The sequence below is a fragment of the Quercus lobata genome, chromosome 2, assembly GCF_001633185.2.
Source record: "Quercus lobata isolate SW786 chromosome 2, ValleyOak3.0 Primary Assembly, whole genome shotgun sequence".
Lineage (NCBI taxonomy): Eukaryota > Viridiplantae > Streptophyta > Magnoliopsida > Fagales > Fagaceae > Quercus > Quercus lobata.
Genome location: NC_044905.1, coordinates 13,114,711 through 13,139,658, shown reverse-complemented (window position 1 = coordinate 13,139,658; position 24,948 = coordinate 13,114,711). Strand labels below are relative to the sequence as shown.

The following is a 24,948-nucleotide window of genomic DNA, read 5'->3' as shown; positions in this document are numbered from 1 at the left end:
TTTTTTTTAAGGGGTTAAGGATTAAGGATTATGTTTGAGCACCAAAATTATTTTTGGAGTAATTGTTGGGTACCAAAATAAGGAGTAATTATGAAAGAACAAATGAACACATAAAGTGAATAGAAATTAGTGATTGACTTGGAGGCACAATCGAATGTTATCCTTAGACAATAGTTGTCCCCATGCGCAAGTTGCTAAAGGGTTTCCACAAACTTGTCCCCATGATACAACCAAGTTTATTGAGTTCTACAAATAGCAATTTTGGAGAATACCCATAGGATTTCTTGTGAACATTAACCTTTATTTATATCCATAGGGTTGTAACCCTTCAAAAGGTACGTATGGGGAGTTAAAATGTTTCATAAAACCGTTTACAAGGCTTGAAACCTCTTCAACCTTTCTGAACAGTCACCAGAAAATTCTGCAGAAAATTCAATTTTTTCGAGTTTTGATCGGTCGAGAGGTCCTTTCAATCGATCGAATGCTCTTTTCGATTGATCAAACAGGAATCGAATAGTGATGGAACCATCTAGAAACTCCAGGATTATTTTCTTACTATTTCGATCAATCAAGCCAAAATTTCGACTGATCGAAAATGCTGAATTTCGAATTTTCACTTTAACAACTTTATGAAACAAAATTCTTCAAACACAAACATCATTATTACAACCTATCCATGTACATACCTATATATACAACAGTAATGCTATGTCTACAACATTTTCACAACAAATCTTATATGTCAAGCTGTTATTAGATGGTTTAAAAGTGATGTCAGTATTAGGCTCAAATTAGAATCAGTAACTGCTTACTATATAGGATTTATTGTGAAATTGTTGTATATGTAGCAATACTCTTATTTTTATTGAACTCAAATTCTTGTGATTTTTAAGTCAATGTGCCAAATATTTTTATTAGGGTGGTCACAATAGATTAGTTTAGTATATAATTTTTTTTTTTTTTTTTGGTGGCAAATATATATACATTTTTTTGCAAGTCAGGATAGTCACAGGACCAACCTAGCTTAGAAGTGGAGCCACCACTGTTCATCAACCTAAAGTAAAGTTGCAAGAAATAATAAATAACTATGAGAGAGAGAGAGAGAGAGAGAGAGAGAGAGAGAGAGAGAGAGAGTAATCACTTTTTTTGAAAAGAGATAGAGTTAATTAAAAATTTCGTTATTTAAAAATCAAAATATTATCTCTCTCTTGTTTTTAACTTTTTTTAATTATTAATTCTCCAATTTATTTTTATACTTTCTCTAACATTTCTCCTTGCATTTTACCTTTTCATCTCCACACTACTCTCTACCTTAGTGTTACTATTCCTCTATCAATTTATCTTCCTTCATTTTGGTTTTTCATATTCTCATCCTCTTACTTTAAATTTGTCATTCTCTCTTCCCATTCTATGCATAGTTTTTCCACCCAAAAAAAAAAAAAAAAAAAAAATTATTTCTCTCTCTCTTTACATTTACCACTTTTGAACTTATATGTTAGTTTGCTTTCTAGACATTAGAGCATCAGCCAACACCTTTTGCTCTCGCAACTTTTACACATTGGCTATTAGATATCTTTCTTGGCATTTACACAATTGGCTTGGCATTTACACACCTTAATCTAAGTGGTTCCCATTAAGTTTAAGAGAATAAAATTATTTATTGTTGAAAAGAAATAAATAATAAAAATTAAATAAATCATGAAAATATTAATTAAATTTAAATGGATATACATTAAGCTTTTCTTATTGGAAGGTTAGAGAATGACACATGGTATATCACAATAGCAGAAAAATTTCATATCAGAACCGTGTAAAATATGTAGCAAAACATAGACTTAGTGAGAACCACTTCCAGCATATGCAGGCACTTTGGTCTATTTTGCAATGTTATTAATTTCGTTCCATTCCGGCCAGAATAGCCGGAATTTCTCGTGCCGGTGTGCAATCCGGAATGGTACTACCACCCATTCCACCTCAGGTTAAATTCTGGCCTATTTCTAGGTGTTTTGGCCGTTCCGGTCAATTCCGGCCAATTTCGGGTGGAATGGGAATTTCGGCCGATACTGATTTTGCCTTTTAAAAAAAAAAAAAAAAATTCTATCCTGCAACCACGTTGTTTTACATCTCAAATCAGATGTTCACAGATCCATTCACACATATAAAGCTTCTATTTTGACAAGATCTAAAGCTTTAAATTCATAAGAAAATAATCACAACCCAAAAATAAATTAAGAAGAGAGAAGGAAATTAACAACAATGGTAGTGTCCAACCTTCATCTGCATGCTCTATCTGTTCTTTTCCCTTTTTCATTTTTGGCTTTATTTTCTTTCTGCACTACATTTTTTTGCTTGCTTGTCATCATGTTTCGTCAAACCTTCAGAGTGCTAAGAGCTTGAGACTCTTTTCTTTGTTAGGCTGAATGCTAAATTACTGAGATTTGTTATTTCTGAACAATATAGTTTGGTAAAGTTTTTAATGGCTCCTACTTCCAAGATATAATTGTCTTTTAGTGAATCTGAAAATTATTATTTTATTTAATTTTTGAATGGTGTGATGGACTGATGGGTTATTACTTATTAGTATCTACTTGCCTATTGAAGTACATTGGATATAGAATGTAGGCGTGGAGTTTTCTTTACCACACAATGTGAGGGAATTAATATATTATAATAATAAGAATGAAAAAAAATTATACTGTATATATATTTCTAATTTTTTTTTTTAAAACCCGAAACACTTTGAAACGGTACGCTAGAATTGGCTAGTATTGAAATATTCTGTTCCACTAGACAAACCGAAACGGGGTTCGAAACAGAATTAATAACAATGCTATTTTGTTCCACCTTGAGGAAAAGTAAACCTCAAGAAAGGTATCCTTATATTCGAATTTATTACATTTACATTTACTATACTGTCACTGAACATTGTTTTCCAAAAAAAAAAAAACATAAAGGTGTATGCACCTCCATTTATACTTTTAATGCCTATACAATTCTAATCCATATTAAACATAATAAACTAATGAAACTTCCACTAACACTATCAAATTTGAGCAAAATATACAAAAAATTGAAATTAATGGCTCATTCATTTAAGTGAGAAAATAGGAAAATAAAAGAAGAAAGATGATGAGCAAAGCCCAAAATGTGACTATAGTCACACCAAATTATCCAAGTCATGCTATATAATAACATTATATTCTTTTCTTTTTTTTTTTGGAGAGAGTTTTAACCTATGGCGTCCGCTCCTGATGATAGCTCTTTATCATCAGACCAAGATATCAATCAGTTTTTAGTGTAGGTAGGGATTGAACCCCAGATCTCTTATACAACCATCAGAGACTTTACCAGTTGAGCTAACTGGAACCTACAATAACATTATATTCTTATATACTATATAACAATGAAAAAAATAATAGCAACTTAAAAACACAAACACAAACCCAAATTTTATCAACCCAAAGTAGAGTTCTAAAGAACACAAAATTTGATCAACATAAAGTAAAGGTACAAAAAATTAAAAAATTCATTAAAAAAAAAATTGAGAGAGAGAGAGAGAGAGAGAGAGAGAGAGAGTGAGTAGTAACCTTTTTTTGTATGGGAAAATATATATGGATTGAGAGGGAATAGGAAATTTATAGTAAGATGATGGGGATAAGAAGAGTCAAAATAAAAGGAAAATAAAAGGAAGATGAAGGGATAAAGGAAGAGTTACATTAAGGTTAAGAGTAGTGGGGAAATGAAAAGATAAAAGGGAAGGATAAAGGTTTGAGGAAATGTATCAGTAAAGTACAAAATCAATAGAAAGAAGAATAGTAAAAAAATAAGAGAAAAATGGTTGAAAATAAGTGGGTGATGTGGTCGCTGATGTGGCTCAACTGGAGCGTAACAACAATAAATATTACGCTTCAGTTTTTAGATATATATAGATATAGATGAGCAACACTATTTAGTTGTTTACATCTCTTTTAATCCCAACTAAATGCTCATAAGTCAAAACAATGGATAAGATCTACCGTTTTACCATGGGCTATCTAAGGTCACTAGAAGAACCTTCTAATTCTATGATCTGATGTGAGCAAAATTAAGGGTGAGCTATTACATTTTTCTCAATCATGAAAATAAATCCCACATGTGGATTCAATAGATATGATCCATATTTATGTGAAAGGAATGTGTAATACACCGATGTAAAGAATAATTTCTTGAATTCTTGGGCTCAAGATTTCGAAAACCAACTGTGCTAGGTTTTCTATACAATTAATAGAGGGCAAAAGTCTGTTACTCGTTGTAATTGAAACCAACTATGCTAAGGTTTCAATTTGTAGTGCTATTTCTTATTATACATATGTAATTTCACGACTAAAAGAGGTGTTTGGTTCGCTGTGATGTGCCTTTGATGTGATGCACATTACGATGATGTGACATTAAAGTTTTTGATTTATTTAATTTTTTCTATCATTACCATAATTTAAAATTACAAAATATATTATATTACCTTAATCTCATTATATTCCTAAACAATGTAATGTTATATTTTTGTATTGAGATTACATTGATGTAATATTATAGAATAATGTAACATCACGGCGAACCAAATGCCTCCTAAATGTGCTCACTCTATTTTTCAGTTAACTGAAATGTTGTAAAAGACCAGCCAGAGGACGATTTATTACCTCTTTGCCAAAATACAAAGCCACATGCAACTGAGATCTTTAATTTAGCTAGTTTCTGTGTGCTTGATGGGGGGGGCTACCATGTTTGAAAATTAGTACACTGTGACAATGCAACAAACTTGAAATGTATTTCATTACTATTCTATCAGGGAGATAAGAGTTTATCTTGAGTCACCATAAATCCTTTCCTAAATCCAACAATTCTTATGGGGAACCCTTGCCAATTCCTTCATAGGCCGAAAAGGAATTGGTGCTGGGTGCCAATGCTCATTCTAGGAGTCGGCCTCACTATATTTGTCCTACAGAATTAGCTAGCAAAAGTTTTCCAAGTTGAAGGAAGCCTGTCTGATACCAGAGGGGGCAAGTTCCGCACATTCACATCAAGAGGCAGTAGGCGGTATTCAATATCGAGCTCCTTGAAAACTTTGATCATCTCTTCAAGCAGGAGGTCTCTCCTAATCCATCTCTCCTTTATGTCCTGATAGTCCATTTTGTGTGTAAGCCACACTGACATCATCAGTTTGTTCATGTCTATAACGTCCCTCATTATCACCATTGGGCCTGGCTGCCAGTGCTCATTCTTGATTTCAATATACCTGCAATTTCAACAGCGATGAGGCCCTCAACAACAAAAAATTATTTATAAAAGGATTTTTATTTTTTGAAAACATATCAATTAACAAAAATATGTAGGTCCTATCATCAATTCATAGCTGCTGATACACCTGAATGGCCATGTCAAGTAATGCAGAGTCACCCATTACATGGCCTTCTAAGATATCATTCCAATTAGATAATTTAACATGTCTACAACAATCAGAGCACTGAAGGGCTGGTTTTGAGAAAGAAATTTATTAAGAATTTGAAACAAAGCAGATTATCTCAGGGTGGATGTTGGCCCAAGTACGTCTATTAACTCTCACCAGTGATTGAGAACTGCGTGTGTAAGCTTTTGAATGGAGAAAAACCCAATGCAACTTTACAGAAGAAATTATATCTCAATCCAAATCCTAGAATGAATATGAAATTCTATAGTTTTACAGTCCATAAAAAGTGGAGAGGCATATGGGCTTAGTCCATGCTCATGGAAAGAGTAAGTGATGCACTAACGAAAGTGTTGTGGTTAATGGCACCACTAATACCGTGCGTGATTCTAAATGTGTAATAGAGTCTAAATCTCTAGGAATTGAGTTGTACTAGGGAAAAATTAACAATAATAAGGAAAGAAAGAAGATGCATGACCATACATACCTTGTTATTCTTTCTTTCATGCTGGTGACCTTTTCCATTGGGGTGGAGATGTTAATACAGAAATCAATTGCATCTCCCATGTCTGGACTACGATTATAGTTACTAATGGGCTTAGTAGCTAGAATACTGTTAGGGTATATGATCTTTTGGTTATCAAATCTCAAAAAAACTGTAGTTAGTATGTTCATCTCGTCAACTACCATCTGAAACCCAAAGAAACATAAGTTACAACATTATTGAAAGATGAGAGGCATTTAATGAAACATAAATTAGAACACAAATGAAAGATATATGCTTATATGAGAGTGCATAATAAACATCTTTTTAAGCTCCTTTATTACCTACTCCATCCACTTCACAACGATCACCAACATCAAATGGGTGCATTACAAATAAGAAGATGATTGCTGTTCTGCAGGTATTCAAATAAATGTGAACTTATAAAGAAGGAAGTGGATAATTGGAACAAGTAAAGCCATATTATCAATGTAATGATAGCTACAAGTATATGGAGTTCGTCCACAGCAGTATTTGTATCAGTGAGAGACAATGCTAGTGCCCTTCTCTCTCTAAATAACCTAAAACAAAAGAGTTTACAAGTCACATAGAAAATAAATGAGAGCAAAGTTCAGTTTCTTTCACTAGGAGCTGTCCATTAAATCAGAACAAAAAGAGACTTGCTGAATCCCTTATTCTCAGCTGCTACTCCAAACAGATGCATTGTCTTCAAAGCTTCCTCTTTACTCATAAAGTGCATCACATCCTCGAGGTAAATGTATCTTACATAGAGGTTTGCATTGTGCAACAATCAGGACAGAATGGGACATCACTATCAAAAGCAAATAATAAGACAAGAACTAATTCATGAATGCTAGGAACATTTTTCACAATTTTTCTCCCAACTTGTTAAAGTGGCAAGTTATGATTGGTGTTTCATCATTTTTACATTGGTCCATCATTGACATCAATTTTATTATATACCAATCACAATAAGTCACATCGATGTTGTGGAAAATGTTGTGAAAAGATTTGTGTCTCACGGACTTGTTGATAGAACAAAGAAAGTGAGGAAAAGAACTAGTATTTTATACCCTATTTTGTCATCTGATGGAAGAAAAGAAACGGTGAAAGAATGTAATAACTTACTCCGACCCTGGCTTTGCCACATTCTGAAATATCCTCTTGGCTGCCTCTTTTGCCTGGCATTCACTTCTAATTTGCAGCAAAGCTTCATCCTCAGTTTTTGACTCCAGTAACTGCTCATCCAGAGTGGATAAATCCCCATGTTGGATAATATTAACCAACCTCCTCATATTCCAAGCTGATATATTCTTCTGATTCAGCTTATGTAGTTGATCAATAGAGATCTCCTCATCTTCCCTTTTAAACCTTTTCCTCAAAAATCTAGAATTCTTCCCAACCTTGGGACTTTTTTCTAGTCTACCATTTCCTATCATTCTCCTACTCCTGGAAGGCAGAGTTTCCCCAGGGTCACCAGGCAAAGTAACCTCGGCTTTCTCTAACTCTTGAATCTCAGCCATAGCTTCCTCTTCTTGCGTGTCATACCATTTAAACAATGGTGGACTAGAGAGCGTTTTGATCACATACTGATTAAACAAAGCCTCCTGGATTCGTTGAAAGAATGTGTTTACATGAAATTTTGAAGCCAGGACCTTAACAAGCAGAGTTTTCAGGAGCCATATTACGGTACCCACAAGAAAACAAACAAGAACCTTATTTAAATAAGGCAAAATCTTGCTCTCTGTCTTCCTTGTAACCTTTTCATGGAAAATACTATGCCATACAAGCAAGACCAAACCCAACCAGAGGCAATTCTGAACAGATCTCCTTAGCCCATAAACAAAATATAATACCCGTTTTCGCAAAAGAAAATTGCGTTCTATATAGAACACAACCAATCGAATTCCCCAACCTGAGACTAAACGTCCACAGATTAATGCTAAAACCATTATTTCCCACTTCCATAATGGAAGATCACACACTATGTGCCTCTTTATAAATGGGAACCAAAGGCTACAAACTAAGGCTGCAATAATCAAAATAAGACTCACAAATTGAAGCATTGTCAGTGTGCTGAATTTTATTCTCTTATATTCTTGAGGGATGTCTTCAGTATCATCGTCGTCCTCATAATCTTGATCTTTCTCAGGCATCCTTCCAGAGTTTACTGAACTTTGACATGGTTCCTCTGGCGGGTCTATCAGCCTAGACTTGGTGATGCTCATCACTGGCTTCCACGAGCCTCGCTGAAATGAAACATTTGAACTACACTTTACAACCTCTGCTCCACCTGAATTCAAGTACCCTTGGTGGTTTTGTTGGTCATACAACTCTTTATTTCTTCGTCGTACAGATTCACTTCTTCCCTGAAAGTTATTGCTGCTTGGACTTCCGTTAATCTTTTTGCTATTGTCATTAATATCATCAAGCTTGATTACTACTTCCTCTTCTCTATGACTTCGAGCCATCTGATAGTAGTTTCTTTCTAGTTCTTCTTTGCGGAAATGGTGGTGCTGTTATTGTTTAGCAGAAGAAAAGCTTGGTTTCAAGGGCTTTCTGAAAGGTTCCATAAAAGCACCAAAGGCAACAGTACACCAGATACAATTGTTCATGTAAAGCACCTTTTTTTTTTTCTTTTTTTGTGATTTTACAGAGGCTTAAAGCAAAAGGCAAGCCCACTAATGGCTCATAAAGACCGAAGAATCTCAACTTTGGGTGACTAGCTTGAAATTGTATGGAAGGAAGTAACTTGCTTGAGATGCTCTGCAAAGTTGCTCAGTCTATATACGAGTCTTACTCCATTTCCCTTGTCTTACACTTGCATGAAATGTAATGCAATCGTAGTCAACTGTTAAGCACTATCACTACTAAATAGTATAGTGACTTTCCTCTAATTATTCTTCTCAACCAAATACAGAAGATTTATACTTATTTTTCATTCTCCAACTTTTTCCATTATCTTTTATCATACACGTGTTGAAAAAACTAACCCTATGTTTCCATATAATTTGTTTTTCTACTCATCCTGACAAATGGAATCTAAGTACTAAGTGTAAGTTTGGATCCAGAGTTATACGTTTTGCGTTATGCGTTTTGCTTCTTTTTTTTTTTTTTTTCTACACGCGTTTCAGGGGACAAGCGGAACAGTAGAGTACTGTTCAGTACTGTTTGGCCCTTTTTTTGGACTTTTCTGTCAATCAGTGGGTCCGTGCACTGTTCACAGACCCATAAATTTCATTTTTTATCAATTTTTTCATTAAATATGGGTCCCACAGTACTATTCACACATTTAAAAATTATTTTGCTACAGTGTTTTAAGTTTTAAGTTTTCAGTTTCAGCAAAATAAGTTCTATCCAAATAAACCCTTAAGTATCATTTGCGTTTTGTTGCTTGTGTACTTCGCCCTACCCTAAAGGGGGGATAGAGGCAGGTACAATTCCGAATTGCCTACAAGAATAAGAGATCTAATTGTAACATTGAAATTTTATTAGATGCTTCTAGAATACTGCTGACGGCAAGGCTAATATGTGTTTCCTGATTTTGATTTTTGTTTAGACAATAATTTATGGAAAACTGCCTCCATAAAAATAAAAAATAAAAAATAAAATAGAAAAATGCTTTACTTATACACTGAGGTGATGAGTGATTCGTTGCTGTCACGTGCATAGAATAGAACTAGAATCACTATGAAGGGGATATCCTGGCACATCGAAAATCATCTCGAAAGGAAATTTATACTACAATGAAAATTTCAAGTGCTAACAAAAGAATTTGAATGTGGATTAGTTGGATTCTTCTTTCAAATTGGGTCCTCATGTTTAAATACCTCCAGCGTTCATGTTTAAACGTCGACAAAATTTGAGCCTTTTCAATTCTAGATCACTGCAGTCCGAAGTCACTCAGGAAAAGAAAGAAAAAACATCTACTGAAAGAAATGTTTGGATTATTACTAAATTCAGTGACTGTTCAGGCAATATCTAGTCATTAGTTGGATTAACAACAGAGAGTTCCAAATGGAGAAAAAACAAAGTGAAAGGAACTCAGCAAAACAAGATTATTACATCATTAACATGTGTTATAAACAGCCTTCTCACTTGCCAGTTGCACTTCAATCGACACTCCGTACAAAAGCAGGTACTCTTCTAAGTGATTTCACCTTCTGCCGGTCCATTCTCTCTTCTGCAACCTGTTCCAAGATCATATTTCATAAAAATCCAAAGTGGAAGAGAAAAAAGGACAAGGAACTTTTCCATACCCTCTTGGCCATGTGCTGCAAATTTCTAAAATTTCTGAGAATTCTGGTCTTAAAGATAGATCTTGCTGCCAATATCTCTCAAGTGATTCCCCAAGCTTTGGAGGAGTCTGCTATGGAATTGTAGGCCTCAGACCCTGAAATTCATGTCACCAAATCTCTATATTAACTTAAGATCTTTCTGTCTTCCACTAGTCTGCAATGCCCAGTTAAGTACTTTCGTTTTTTTCTTCTTTTTTTTTAAATCTCTCAAAAATAAGAAATACCCTACTCTTCAAACAAACAGCTATACCAGCAGGTTCTTGGTCCAGATGTGATTTTCCCAGCATACTCATTCTTCAGAATGGACCAAAACCCTCTTTGTAGGCATGGAGGTTAGGTAGTTGTGTCACCTGCTCAGTGGTCATAGATTCCAGGGCTAGAACAAATTATATTGTTGGTGAAAAAGGGGATGATGATGAACTAAAATTCTCCCTTGAACCAAAAGGGGAAATCACATGCACACAAAAACAAAGACCTAGACAAAGACAGAAACAGAAGATGTTGTTGGGGTAGAAGAAGATTAACAAGATTTTATTAAGACAGCAATCATTGACATTTTCCCAGAATTTTATGGAGACCTCTTTGAGAGGAAGTCTTTTCTGTGCAATTTTACAATGTCAAAAATTTTAATAGAGGAATACCTTCTGAACCACACCAACTGCTGCTTGTATTGGGGTCAAGTGCTCATACGGGAGATGGCATTTTAGTCAGAAAACAAGATGATTGATATGAAGTCTGTGCAACCATTATTTTTTAGAAGATATAGCAAAGTAATTATCTGAAGAGAGTTATATTTTCTTCACCAGCACTCATTATAACTACCAACAAAGTGGCAAATTACCTTTCCTGTAAGCAACTCCCACACTAGAACTCCAAAGCTGAAAACATCCACTTTGTGATCATATGTTTTGTGTTTGATAACCTTCCACGCATCAACAACAAACAAACAAACATGTCAAACAGTTGGGCAAGCTACTAAAGCCACAAGATCAACAACATCATTTAAGCCATGTGACAGTGAGTAAACAAACAAACCCATATTAGGGTTGACAAATTCATGCATCAACTTTCAACAGTATAAAAGCTATAAAGAGATTTGACAAAACAAAACTATATCCCAATTTTTATCTATTATATACATCCCTCATAACTCAAGACCCATGCCCTCCTTGGGGCACCCTTATTTGTATGCTAGTAGAATAAAAAATTTGTCCCATCATTCATCTATTCAAGCACTGTTTTGAAGCAACTTCCCTAAAAGCCCTAGATTCATTTTTCATTTAAAAGTATTTCTTCCCACTTTCTTCCCTGTTTGACAACCTTTTTTGGTTTTTGTGCACTTAAAAAGATGATATCATCTAGCATACCATTTTCCTATTTATACTGAAGAAATGGAAGAAGGAAAAAAGGGTGGTGTACATGGTACATTTGCCTTTCTTTTTTTCTTTTTTCAGAATTTTGAAACTGAATAGCAGGGTATAAGAACCAGAAAATTATGCCTAGCTAGAAACTTAAAAATCCTTTGGTCAACTGAAATCAAGTAAAATGCTTAAAAAGCATTGAATTCATATATAAAGAAACAGACCTCTGGAGCCATCCAACGGTATGTTCTGTTTCGGCAGTCATAACACAAGATTGAGCTTGCATTTCTAGCAATGCCAAAATCAGCAATCTTGACAACCTGGTAGACATTTTTTTTGAAATTTAGTAGATAGAAACTTAGAGATCAATCTTAAAGCCATGTTTACAGCCATGAAACAACCTAACAAAGCTCCCATCCAGAAGAACCAATAAATCAAGGACAGGAATGCATGCAGCTGCCCTCTAGTCTGGAAGCAAAAGGAGAACGGAATATTAATCTAAAAGAAATATATAGGCTGTTAAAAAATTTCATGACAATCAGTAGTGCCTTTTTATCAACTTTCATCCATTAATACCTAATAAGCTCTCATCCTTGTTAATTACATTATTTGAGAAAAAAATAAGTAGAACCCTGCCTTCTGAATCCTTATTAAACTAAAATTAACGCCTTCACATCCTATCATACTACCTGCAATCACGTGCCACATCAATTAGGGTCACTAGTCAAAATTTTAAGTCGGAGAGTGGTTCTCCATCATGCGTACTAGCCAAAATTGTTAATCGAAAAGCAATTCACAGTTAAATTGGTCATTTTTACTTCAGAAAATGTAGCTTTCCTTTAATTTAAGCAAACTAGTCAAATAGGTTAATTTTGACATGATTGTTTTTAACTATGTCATCATCAACCCATCATCAGGCTATGATGGTTATGCAGCAGAGGACCAGTATGCATCAGTATCTCCAGACTAAGACAGTGATCAGCGAAGAAGCCATGAGTTTAGGAAACTCCAGGGGAGATAAGAAGTAGTCCTTAATATACAATAACAACAAAAAAAAACATACAGATCTAAAAGGCAACAACATAAAAATGAAAATCTCATACTCCATTTCCATCTATCAAAAGATTGGCAATTTCCAGGTCCCGATGGATTATATTATTGTGATGCAACTAGTTCATTCCCTTGGAAACATCAATGGCTACTCTGATTAAGGTTGGGTGTGTGAAAACACCCTTTTGTTTATGCAGAAAGTCATAAACGCTTCCACCAGACATGTACTCTAAGAAAGAAACACTCAAGCTCAGAAAGGGGGAAGAAAAAAACAAAGGAAAATTTCAATAATAAGTTACCAATTGTGTATTTTTAATCAAAATTCTATAACTAATGAATATAAATCAGAGCACCACACTACATATGCCATAAAAAAATAAAATTACCCATGACAATGTAACAACTTATCCTTTTATAAAAATCCCCATAAATATTGTCTCAGCATAATAAAAGTAAATGACATTTTACAAAAGGCATAACATAGTCTAATGCTTGTGTTCCTTATTAATTTGAAATTATATTACTTAAGAAATAAACTATATTTTTTTGTGTGTGTGTGGATTGGTCTTGAAGCTCTGCCCTTCTGTTTCGAGACTCTGTATTGCGCACACACACAAAACAACCCAAATTCTATTTTATAACATGGAGTTACATATACAGAAAGAAATACCCAGAAAAGAGAATGAATGAAAAATGATGAAACTGTGGGTAATACTACTAATTCACCGAAAAATGGAGATGCTTTAGTTTCATCTTCAAATGCTGGTACTTAGCCAAAGGGCTGTAACAACCATGCATAAGAGAGAGTCATAGATTATATAATATAGCTAATTAATCTAAGAGACAGAGAGAGAATTGTGTGTATGTAATTGTAATAGTACCTGGAGCTTGAGGAACTCAGGCTTTTTTGTGTTTGCCATTAGACATGTAACATGTTAATGTAGAAGAGCTGGAACTCGACATTTTTCTCATAGAGAGAGGCTAAGACCCTGGACACAGCTGTGGACATGGATGGACCGTACGCTTTTACTAGAGTCGCCATTGAAATGGGAAGTTTGGTAGCTTTGGGGGTTTGTGACCAGAACGCTCAAGCAGAGAGTATTTGTATTGAAAAAATAATTTATAAAGAGCAAACCTTTAAAGTAGGCCTCGGCTTAGTAAAAATGATCCAACGGGGGCCCAAACTTTGCTTAATTGCTTAGGCCTACGGGCGTAGCCCAAGAATTCAATCCCGGGGTTCCCAATTCTCACGGTCTCAGCTCTACCATGGGCTAGCCATTCTCATAGGTCCAATTCTACTATGGGCGTTGGTCCCATGCAGCCTTGCATGTGCCAAAATGACAAGGAAGCTTGGATGCGTACACATACGGTGACATGTGCAATTTTTAAAAAATTATAATATGATATGGCAAGTAGGATATTATTACGACACGAGTATGATACCTCAAATGAAGTGTTAGTACTTTCTAGTAATGAAAATTGGTTCTAGGCTATCTGAGTCTTTTTGATGATGCACTATTTTTTTTATGACAAAGTTTAGATCCAAACCAATTTGGAGTTTTTTTTTTTTTTTTTTTTTTTGGCTGAATAATTTGGAGTTTTTTTATTCAATCCACTAAAGTTTCCATTTATAAGTCTATCTACCTGTATTATTTAAACATAATACATGGATGATCTCTTCATTTCCTTCCTAATGGATTGGGTGAAGATAGCTCCAAACAACTAATATTTTTTCTCAACTCTTTAAATTAAGGATAAAGTTTAGCTACGAACTTTATTGTAGCTTAAGGCTACAATTCTCACTAAAAAAAATAAACATGGCTACATATTTAATTTAACAATTGGATTGTATTTTCTTTATGTTCTTAACACATATGTCAAATTTTATGTCAATTGGATATTATTTACTATTCGATCCATAAACTTATTTTTTATGCATAATTTTAGACAACAAAAATTTGAAATTTTAATATTTGATTGAAAACATAGCTATTAGTCTTTAATAGTCTAGAAATTTTGCAAGCAATGGGAATATAAGAAGAAAATGTAATCCGATGGTGAATTTCATTGAAATTCATATCCAATAAAAAAAAGTTGAGTGGAGTTATAATCTTAAACTACAACCAAGTTTGTTGCCAAAATTTATCATTTTTTTAGGATTTTGTACTTCTTCTTATATCTTCCATGCTTGCAAAATTTCTAGAAGATCAAAAATTAATAACTATTTCATCAATCAAATATTTAAATTTTAAATTTTTGTAATCTAAAATTATGCATAAAAATTAAGTTTATGGATCGAATAGTAATTAACATCCGATTAACGCAAAATTTAACTACATGTTAAGAACTTAAAGAATCCAATGGTTATATTCTTAAAATATGTAGATGTAGGGACCAAAAAGTTTGTAGCCCAAGCCCACTTAGAGTAATGGGTTACGCCTTTCAAACCTAGCCCAAATCAATAAAATTTGTAAGAGGAGGGAAAGAACAACAACAATGGGTTCTGTCCGAGGACAGTTACAAGGAAGAATTAGATTTGTATTCAGAAGCAAATAAGTATCAAGCTCTACACAAGTGCTTCCGAGGAGACTGGGTTTGTATAAAAAGTGGTACTGTTCACTTTTTTCTCCCAATGTTCTTCCTTTTCTTTCATTTCTTTCTTTTTTGATCCCCTTTCCAATGCTCTTTCCTTTCATTATATATCTCTACTTCCATCACATCTTCACCATCCATTTCTACCTAACCTCCCACTTTTTTCGACACGTTACCTTTTGTCGGGGACAAAAAGTTTCCTTCCCGACAAATAAGATTTAAGTTAGGTTGGAGGTCTATTGGTTCTCCCCAACTATTGGTTCATTGGTGGAGACTACAAGAGCTTGAGGAGCATTTTTCTTTTCTGACTTGGGCCTTTCAGTTGTGAAAGGTTTGACTGATACGACTGTCTTACGAACCTTCTGAAGCAACTGGGAAAACTGAATAATATCAAGATTCTCTAAATGAGCTCGGTACTCATGAGACATGTTGTCAATGCAAATCTCAACCAGCTCCTACTCCTTGAACTGCCCATAACAGTCAAGAGCAGCATCTCGGAATCGCCGGATGAAATCAAGGAGTCCTTCGGAGGACTTTTGCTTGGTATTGTGAAGAGTGAGGATAGTAACCTTTTCCTCCCCGTGAAAATACTTTGAACAGAAACTTTCAACCATGTCATCCCATGTGGCAATAGAACCTGGCTGTAGAGTGGAGTACCATGTGTAAGCACGATTGGTAAAAGATTTTGAGAATTCCCTCAAGCAAAGATCACCATTTCCAGCAAAAGGTCCCATAGAATCAAGGAACTTGTTGACATGCTCGATTGCATTCCCTTTCCTCCCATCATAAAGGGAGAAGGTGGGAGTCTCATATTTCTCCGAATATGGCTTGCTTAGCAACTCAGCTGGGTAAGGTGGCCTACGAACAAAGTGCCTTGGTTCCTTTGGCTGGCTAAGCCTTTCCCTTTCCAGCAAAGCAGTAAAATTAGATAATGTAACAAACTGAGGAAGAGAGGCATTTTGCTCACCAAGCTGAGGATTCCCAACGGCTGATCCCCTTTCTTGCTATGTTCTAGGATTTGGTTCTTCATGTAATGGCTGAGGCGTTGGCCTTTGGGTCTCTCTCAAGACCTTTAAAGATTCAGCAAATTTGAACTGAGCTTGCTGCATTCCTTGTATTGTTTCCAAGAGGAAAGAGAATTGGCGATCAGAATCTTCTTGGTTGACCTCATGTTGGTCAACTTGTTCTCTTTGTAGAGCTTGACTGTGATGGCTTTGTGCCGCTGGGAGACTGGTATTCTTAGTCCCCTCTTGCCAGCTATTCCGCAACCTAGGAGGCATGGTGAACTCTTGGCTTCAATAGACTACCCAGTGGAGTCGCCAAAATGTCGAGGGCGAAAAAGTTTCCTTTTCGACAAATAAGATTTAAGTTGGGTTAGAGGTCTAAACCGAAACTCGACGATGGGATTCGATGCACGACCCAAAGGCTATCGGTGAAGATCCAAGAAGTCCACTATATTTTATTCCATGGGCTTAGATTAGAACTATTAAGAGTAGCCCATGAACAATCCCTACAGCGAACACGTCAGCACAGTTGAAAAACATACTGTAAGAAATAACCCAACAGTAAAGCCTTTCTGCAGAAAATAGCCCAGCAGTGAAATGTTTCTGCAGAAAATGGCCCAGCGGTAAGATGTCCCTGTAAAAAATAGCCCAGCAGTAAAGTAAAACAAAACAAAATAGGTCTCTAGCTGTTAATTACTTTACAGTCTAAGGGAAATATATATCTTTTCAGACTCATCATCCGTTAGCTCTGAAGAGGAGTCTTCTAATACAACAATATGAGGGAAAAACTTTATAGTAACAGTTACATCATAACCATTGATAGTAAATGAGTAGGTAAATATCATGGGTTCCATAATGACAAATAATGGAGAAGACTTAGTGTGAGATGAAGGGAAAGAGAGAGATCCCAGCTAGCGTAGCAAGATCATTATGGTGCCATGACATGCTCATGAATATGATATATGTAGTGAGTAGAGATAATCATTTGTGAGAAGTATGAATAATGAGTGAGAGTGTATAGTAGTACTGCTGGAATGTTCTGCTGGGGCAAGTAAGTGTTTTAGAGTAGAGCTATGAGAAAGTATTTGTAAGTTAGGGGCTGGGGAACTTAGTTTCTATGCTTGAAAACAAGAACTCAGAGGCTTTTTCAGAGCTTAAAGAAAGTTTAAGCAGAGAGGTTAAGGCAGAAACTTTTCTGGTGCAAGTCTTAGTGTCTTGTTAGTTGTTAAAGCATTAATGGAGAGCTCCATTTATATTAGGGTTTTCAGGGAGTGATTAGCAAATAATCTTTGCTAAATCTTTCTCAATCTCCAGAAAATTCTTAGAGTATCATTCTTAAGATTTTTAGCTAAGAGTAGTAAGCTTAACTTTAGAAGGTTTCTGTTGTTTTTGGTAGTAACAGTTGGGTTTCTGGCTTTAGCATTGAATGCTGATTAGCCTTGACTAATGGGATTAGAACATGCTTTAGACTAATGATCTTGGATATGCTGCAACTAGAATCAGAGTTCCCTAGGGCAGATTGGACCACCCTAAACCAGCTGTTAACCTTGGAGCCCTTGCTGGGAACTCTGCTGAGAGCTCCTTGGTGCCCTCCAAACCACATTTCCCTAAGTTTCCCCATTTGGGGTTCATGTGTTTAGTTCATGAACCAGAGAATACATATTTTTAGTATGAAAATGAGTTGATTTTGTGTCGTTTCAAGAACTTCATTGGTCTGGTCATGGCAGCTTTGGTTTCTTGACTGAATGAGCTGAAGAAGAAAGAAGTAACAACTGGTTGAAACTTTCCCAGTTTTCCCAGCTTTTTGTCACATCACCTTTAGCTTTATGTCACTTGAGAGATGATGGGATTTCAGCTTGTAGAGAAAGGATTCATCCCCTGGTGGACACGTGTCTATTTTCTAATCTGATTAGACATGTTGGGACCTGATGGGAAGGGACTCCAGCTGTTTAATTATTGTTGAAATTCGGCTTACCAGTTCACGTGTTCTTCAATTGCTGAGATTTGTGTGTGGGCTAGCCTGACCCAGCTGGGCTTTGTTGATAAGCTTGCTTGGGCTTGGTTAACCCTACAAAATGAGTAGTTTTGCCATGGGTGATATTCATGAGCTTTATAGTTTGATTATGGAAATAATAGACATAGTTCCCATAAAATTTTGTGAAAGAGATATTCTTTTGAGAAATGAATAATTTGTATTTCCCATGAGTTGCGGATTTAACAAATGTTAAAATAATATTTGAATTTAGTAAATATGTGTCAAAATAGCATTTGGGCTTGATGAAATAATTGCCAAAAGATTATTTGGGTTTTGAGTATAAAGTAATTGTTTTTGCCAAAATGTCATTTTGTGCTTTGTAAGATAATTGCTAGAATGGTTTTAGACTTTGTAAAATGGATGCCAAATTAGCATTTAGGCTTTTATAAAAATAGTGTAAAGATAATTGCCAAATTAGTATTTGGGCTTTATGAAAGAATTGCCAAGATAATATTTTGGCTTTATAAAATAGTGCCAAATTGGTATTTGGGCTTTGTGAAAATAGATGCCAAATAGGAATTTGGGCTTTGTGAAAATAGATGCCAAATAAGAATTTGGGCTTTGTAAAAATGATTTTGAGATTTTGTAAAGTATTGCCGTGTAGCAACGGGCTTTAAGGTGCCGTGTAGCAACGAATTTTGTAAATAGTGCCGCATCATAACGGTTTTTGTAAATAGTGCCACATCGTAGCGGGTTTTGAATTTGCCACATCGTAGTGGGACTTTTGGAATTAGCCACATCTTAGTGGGACTTTTGGAATTTGGGCTTTCTTTGAGTTTTGCCCAAAAGCCAAATGATGTTGGGCTTTGTGTGGGGATAGTGTAATTTGCGGCCCAATTTTGGTAGTGCTATGATGAGCATATTTTGTGGATAATTTAGGTTGGATGATTTGTGGGATATAATAAGTAATATTTGTGAGAGGGACCATGGCAATTTATGGGCTTGGGTACGGAGTATTTGTGAAGGCCCAATAATATGGAGAATATTTGGGTAATATATATAGGAAATATTTATGTGGGTTTTAAATAATGTGTGGGCTCATGTGGGTATTTTGTGAGTAGGCCAATAAAATCAAGGCCCAAAAATTTGTACCTCAACACCTTTCACATTTGAAGAAGATGGTGGAAGGAATCTACTTAATTGTGGTTTACACTATTCAGGTCACTTCCTCATCAATGCGGTTGATAAAGCTATTGTCTACCATTTAATATGGATGCAACAGGCTACACCAGGCCAAAAGCTTTCCTATTGCCCACTAACTTCCATGCTTTTCAGATCCTAACTTCCACTTAGAATACCATAGACCACCATGATTCATTTCTTCTCCTCCTCGGGCGGCTTCTTCCCTTGGGCCCGTGGTTTGCAGTATTTCCACGTTAATGCTGTGACCTTTCGACTTCCTCTTCGGTCCTCGAGCCAATATTGCGACCTTTCAACTTCATCCTCAATCCTCGGCATCAATGCAGTTGATAAAGCTGTTGTCTACCATTTAATACGGATGCAACAGGCTACACCAGGCCAAAAGCTTTCCTACTACCCACTGACTTCCATTCTCTTCAAATCCTAACTTCCACTTAGAATACCATAGAGTACCATGATTCATTTCTTCTCCTCCTCGAGCGGCTTCTTCCCTTGGGCCCATGGTTTGCAGTATTTCCATGTTAATGCTGTGACCTTTCGACTTCCTCCTCGGTCCTCGAGCCAATATTGCGACCTTTCAACTTCATCCTCAATCCTCGGACAACCACAATAGACATTTTTTTTTTTAATGGGAATTGTAGTTATTGGTTACAACTTACCACCAAATTAATAGTTAAACTTTGTCTTTAAATTCAAAAAGTGAAAACTTATTACAACATGCATAATACCTATTTACAAAAACAAACTTAGCAGGAGAATGAACAACAAATGCTCATAAGTCAAAACAACGGCTAAGCTCTACAGCCCTGCCCTGGGCCATCTAAGGTCACTAGAAGCAGCTTCTAATTCTATGATGGGAGCTAAATTAAGGGTGAACTATTACATTTTCCTCAATCATGAAAATAAACTTCACATGTGGATCCAGTATATATGATCCATATCTACGTGAAAGGGAGATGTAATACACCAATGTAATGAATAGTTTCTTGAATTTTTGGGCTCTAAATTTCTAAAACCAACTATGTTGAGGTTTCTATGCAACTAATGGAGAGAAGAAAGTATGTTACTCACTGTAAGAGAAACTTAAATATTACAATTTGTGGTGCTATTTCTTGTTATATATATCTGTAAATTCACCTCTATAATGTTGTAAATAAAGACCAGCCAGAGGAGGATTTATTACCTCTTTGCCAAAACACAAAGCCACATGCAACTGAGATCTTTAAGCTAGTTTCCGTGTGCTTGATGGGGGCTACCATTTTTGAAAATTAGTACACTATGTGACAATGCAACAAAGAACAAACTAGTAATGTTTTTCATTTCTGTTTTATTAGGGAGATAGGAGTTTATCTCGAGTCACCATAAATCATTCCTAAATCCAACAATTCTTATGGGGAACCATTGCCAATTCCATCATAGGCCGAAAAGGAATTGGTGCTGGGTGCCAATGCTCATTCTCGGAGTTGGCCTCACTATATTTGTCCTACATAATCAGCTAGCATAAGTTTTCCAAGTCGGAGGAAGCCTGTCTGATACCAGAGGGGGCAAGTTCTGGACATTCACATCAAGAGGCAGTAGGCGACATTCAATATTGAGCTCCTTGAAAACTTTGATCATCTCTCCAAGAAGGAGGTCTCTCCTAATCCATCTCTCCCCCATGTCCTGATAGTTCATTTTGTGTGTAAGCCACACTGACATCATCAGTTTGTTCATGTCTATAACATCCCTCATTATCACCATTGGACCTGGCTGCCAGTGCTCGTTCTTGTTTTCAATATACCTGCAATTTCAACAGCGACGAGGCCCTCAACAACAGAAAATTATTTAAAAAGGATTTTTATTTTTTGGTGGCAGAAGATATGGACTAACGACAAAATGTAGGTCCTATCATCGATTCATAGCTGCTGATACACCTGAATGGCCATGTCAAGTAATGCAGAGTCACCCATTACATGGCCTTCTAAGATATCATTCCAATAAGATAATCCAACATTTCTACAACAATCAGAGCACTGAAGGGCAGGTTTTGAGAAAGAAATTTATTAAAAATTTTAAAACAAAGCAGATTATCTCAGGGTGGGTGCTGGCCCAAGAACGTCTATTGACTCTCACCAGTGATTGAGAACTGCATGTGCTTTTGAATGGAGAAAAACCTTATAAGACATTACAGAAGAAATTATATCTCAATCCAAATCCCAGAATGAAATGAAGTTTTATAGTTTTACAGTCCATAAAATGTGAAAAGGCATATGGTCCTTGGTCCATGCTCATGGCAATTGGCAAGAGCAAAGTGATGCACTAACAGCAGTGTTGCAGTTGATGGTACCACTAATACCGTGTGTGATTCTAAATGTGTAATAGAGTCTATATCTCTAGGAATTGAGTTGCACTAGGGAAAAATTGACAATAATAAGGAAAGAAAGAAGATGCATGACCATACATACCTTGTTATTCTTTCTTTCATGTTGGTGACCTTTTCCGTTGGGGTGGAGATGTTAATACAGAAATCAATTGCATCTCCCATGTCTGGACTACGATGATAGTTACCAATGAGCTTAGTAGCTAGAATACTGTTAGGGTATATGATCTTTTGGTTATCATATCTCAAAAAAACTGTAGTTAGTATGTTCATCTCGTCGACTACCATCTGAAACCCAAAGAAACATAAGTTACAACACTAATGAAAGATGAGAAACTGGCTTGTGTTTTCATTTATTTTCTATGAAACATAAGCTAGAGAACAAATGAAAGATATATGCTTATATGAGAGTGCATAATAAACATCTTTTTAAGCCTCCTTTATTACCTGGACTCCATCCACTTCACAACGATCACCAACATCAAATGGGTGCATTACAAATAAGAAGATGATTGCTTCAAATACTGTTCTGCAGGTATTCCCAAACACAAACACCACCAGAAGAAGCTGTGAACTTATAAAGACGAGGAAGTGGGTAATTGGAACTCCGAGTATAATAAGCCATATTATCAATATAACGATAGCTACAAGAATGTTCAACAAAGTATGGAGCTCTTCCACAGCTGTTTTTGTATCAGTGAGAGACAATGCAAGTGCCCTTCTCTCTCTAAATGCCTTAACCTAAAACAAAAGGTGAAGTTTACTTTGTCATTGTTTCATAGAAAATAAATTAGAACACAATTCAAATTTTTTTTTCCTTTTCTCCACTAGGAGATGTCCATTAAATAAATGAGAACAAAAAGAGCATAAGTATCTTTTACATTAAGAACCATAGCCAGGGGCCAAGAAATCTAGAGTCATACCATCCAGTCCTTAAGGAAGGACTTGCTGATTCCCTTATTCTCAGCTGCTACTCCAATCAGATGCATTGTCTTCAAAGCTTCTTCTTTACTCATAAAGTGCATCACATCCTCGAGGTAAATATACCTTATATATAGAGGTTTGCATTGTATAACAATCGGGACAGAATGGCATCAATATTAAAAAATAATAATAATAATAAATAAATGAATAAATAAAGAGACAAGAACTAAGAAAGGAAATCATGAAAGATGTAAGAACTCACTGCGACACTGGCTTTGCCACATTCTGAAATATCCTCTTGGCTGCCTCTTTTGCCTGGCATTCACTTCTAATCTGCAACAAAGCTTCATCCTCAATTTTTGAATTCAGTAACTGCTCGTCCAGAGTGGATAAATCCCCATGCTGGATAATATTAACCATCCTCCTCATATTCCAAGCTGATATATTCTTCTGATTCAGCTTATGCAGATGATCAACGGCGATCTCCTCATCTTCTTTTTTAAAGCTTGTCCTTGAAAATCTAGAATTCTTCTCAACCTTGGGACTTTTTACTAGTCTACTACTTCCTATCACCCTCCTACTACTGGAATGCAAAGTAACACCAGGTTTCTCAAGCTCTTGAACCTCAGCCATAGCTTCCTCTTCTTGTGTATCATTCCTTTTAAACAACAGCGGACTAGAGAGATTTTTGATGACGTACTGACTAAACAAAGCCTCCTGGATTCGTTCAAAAAATGTGTTTACATGAAAGGTTGAAGCCAGGACCTTAACAAGCAGAGTTTTCAAGAGCCATATTAGGGTACCCACAAGAAAACAAACTAGAACCTTATTTACATAAGGCAAAATCTTGCTCTCTGTCTCCTTTTTAACCTTGTCGTGGAAGATACTATGCCACACAAGCAAAACCAAACCCAACCAGAGGCAATTCTGGACAGATTTCCTTAACCCATAAACAAAATACAACACCCGTTTTCGCAAAATATAATCGAGTTCTATAAAGAACACAACCACTCGAATTCCCCAACCTGAGACTAAACGGCCACAGATTAATGCTAAAACCATTATTTCCCACTTCCATAATGGAAGATCCCACACTATGTGCCTCTTTATAATTGGGAACCAAAGGCTACAAACTAAGGCTGCAATTATCAAAACAAGACTCACATATTGAAGTATTGTCAGTGTGCTGAATTTCATTCTCTTATACTCCTGCGGGATGTCTTCAATATCATCGTCCTCCCAGTCTCGATCTTGCGCAGGCATTCTTCCAGTGTTTACTGAACTTTGACATGGTTCCTCTGGTGGATCTATCAGCCTAGACTTGGTCATGCTCATCACTGACTTCCACGGCCTCGCTGGAATGAAACATTTGAACTACACTTTACAACCTCTGCTTCACCTGAATTCAAGTACCCTTGGTGGTTTTCTTGGTCTGACAACTCTTTATTTCTTCGTCGTACAGACTCACTTCTTCGTTGATAGTTGTTGCTGCTTGAACTTCCATTATTAATCTTTTTGCTATTATCATTAACATCATCAAGCTTGATTACTACATCTTCTTCTCTTTTACTTTGAGCCATCTGATGTTGGTGTTGCTGTTATTGTTTAGCAGAAGAGAAGAGCTTGGTTTCAAGGGCTTTCTGAAAGTTTCCATAAAAAAAATTCGACCAACTTTTATAAGCACCAAAGGCAACAATACGCCAGGAACAATTGTTCATGTAAAGCACTTTTTTTAGATGTGATTCTACAGGGGCTTAAAGCAAAAAGTAAATCCACTACTGAAGAACCAATACTGAAGAACCTCGACTTTAGGTGGCTAGTTTGAAATTGCATGGAGGGAAGTAACTTGCCTGAGGTGCTATGCAAAGTTGCTTTTAGTCTGCATAACAGTCTTACACTTTTAAGGGTGTGTTTAGATACGGTTTATTTTGTTGAAAATTGAAAACTTATTACTAAAAATAATAATAAAAAATAATTTTTGGATTATTGTTCACTCTCCCAAAATTGTATATTTACTTTAATGCATTGTTTATATCTCATGAACAGTGTAAGAGATGCTGGTCAAAAAAATAAAAAAATAAAAAATAAAAAATAAAAATAAAAACAGCAAAAACACAAACACGTGAGTTTTCATCCATATCCAAACGGGTACTTAATCTATTTTTCTTGTCTTAATCTTTTCTCACTTGCATGAAATGTAATGTAATTGTAGCCAACCTTTAAGCACCATCACAACAAAA

At 35.8% G+C, this 24,948-nt stretch overlaps 1 protein-coding gene and 2 pseudogenes across 16 annotated transcripts; all 3 read right to left on the bottom strand.

Moving 5' to 3' along the window:
- Positions 1–4,785: 4,785 nt before the first annotated feature.
- Positions 4,786–8,763, bottom strand: LOC115974563 (annotated as a pseudogene). The gene is made up of 5 exons (XR_004087953.1): positions 7,074–8,763; positions 6,605–6,706; positions 6,273–6,505; positions 5,924–6,130; positions 4,786–5,256 (listed from the first exon to the last, which is right to left on the bottom strand). The product of XR_004087953.1 is annotated as a mechanosensitive ion channel protein 8-like (transcript).
- A 1,109-nt stretch (positions 8,764–9,872) lies between these two features.
- LOC115974566 (serine/threonine-protein kinase STY46-like) lies at positions 9,873–13,745 on the bottom strand. 15 transcript variants are annotated; one of them, XR_004087957.1, is made up of 6 exons: positions 13,536–13,745; positions 12,006–12,883; positions 11,829–11,924; positions 10,494–11,165; positions 10,205–10,338; positions 9,873–10,135 (listed from the first exon to the last, which is right to left on the bottom strand). XR_004087957.1 is itself a non-coding variant. In XM_031094977.1 (5 exons), exons 1-4 carry the CDS (start codon positions 13,572–13,574, stop codon positions 10,540–10,542), a joined length of 270 nt encoding a protein of 89 aa, XP_030950837.1. In that variant the 5' UTR covers positions 13,575–13,745; the 3' UTR covers positions 9,873–10,135; positions 10,205–10,539. The 15 variants fall into 15 exon arrangements, 2 of the variants coding, with proteins under 2 accessions (XP_030950837.1, XP_030950838.1); XR_004087962.1 differs by having other exon boundaries at positions 10,205–10,593; positions 10,885–11,165; XR_004087966.1 differs by having other exon boundaries at positions 10,885–11,165.
- Positions 13,746–20,594: 6,849 nt separating this feature from the next.
- On the bottom strand, positions 20,595–24,336 carry LOC115974562 (annotated as a pseudogene).
- Positions 24,337–24,948: the final 612 nt, after the last annotated feature.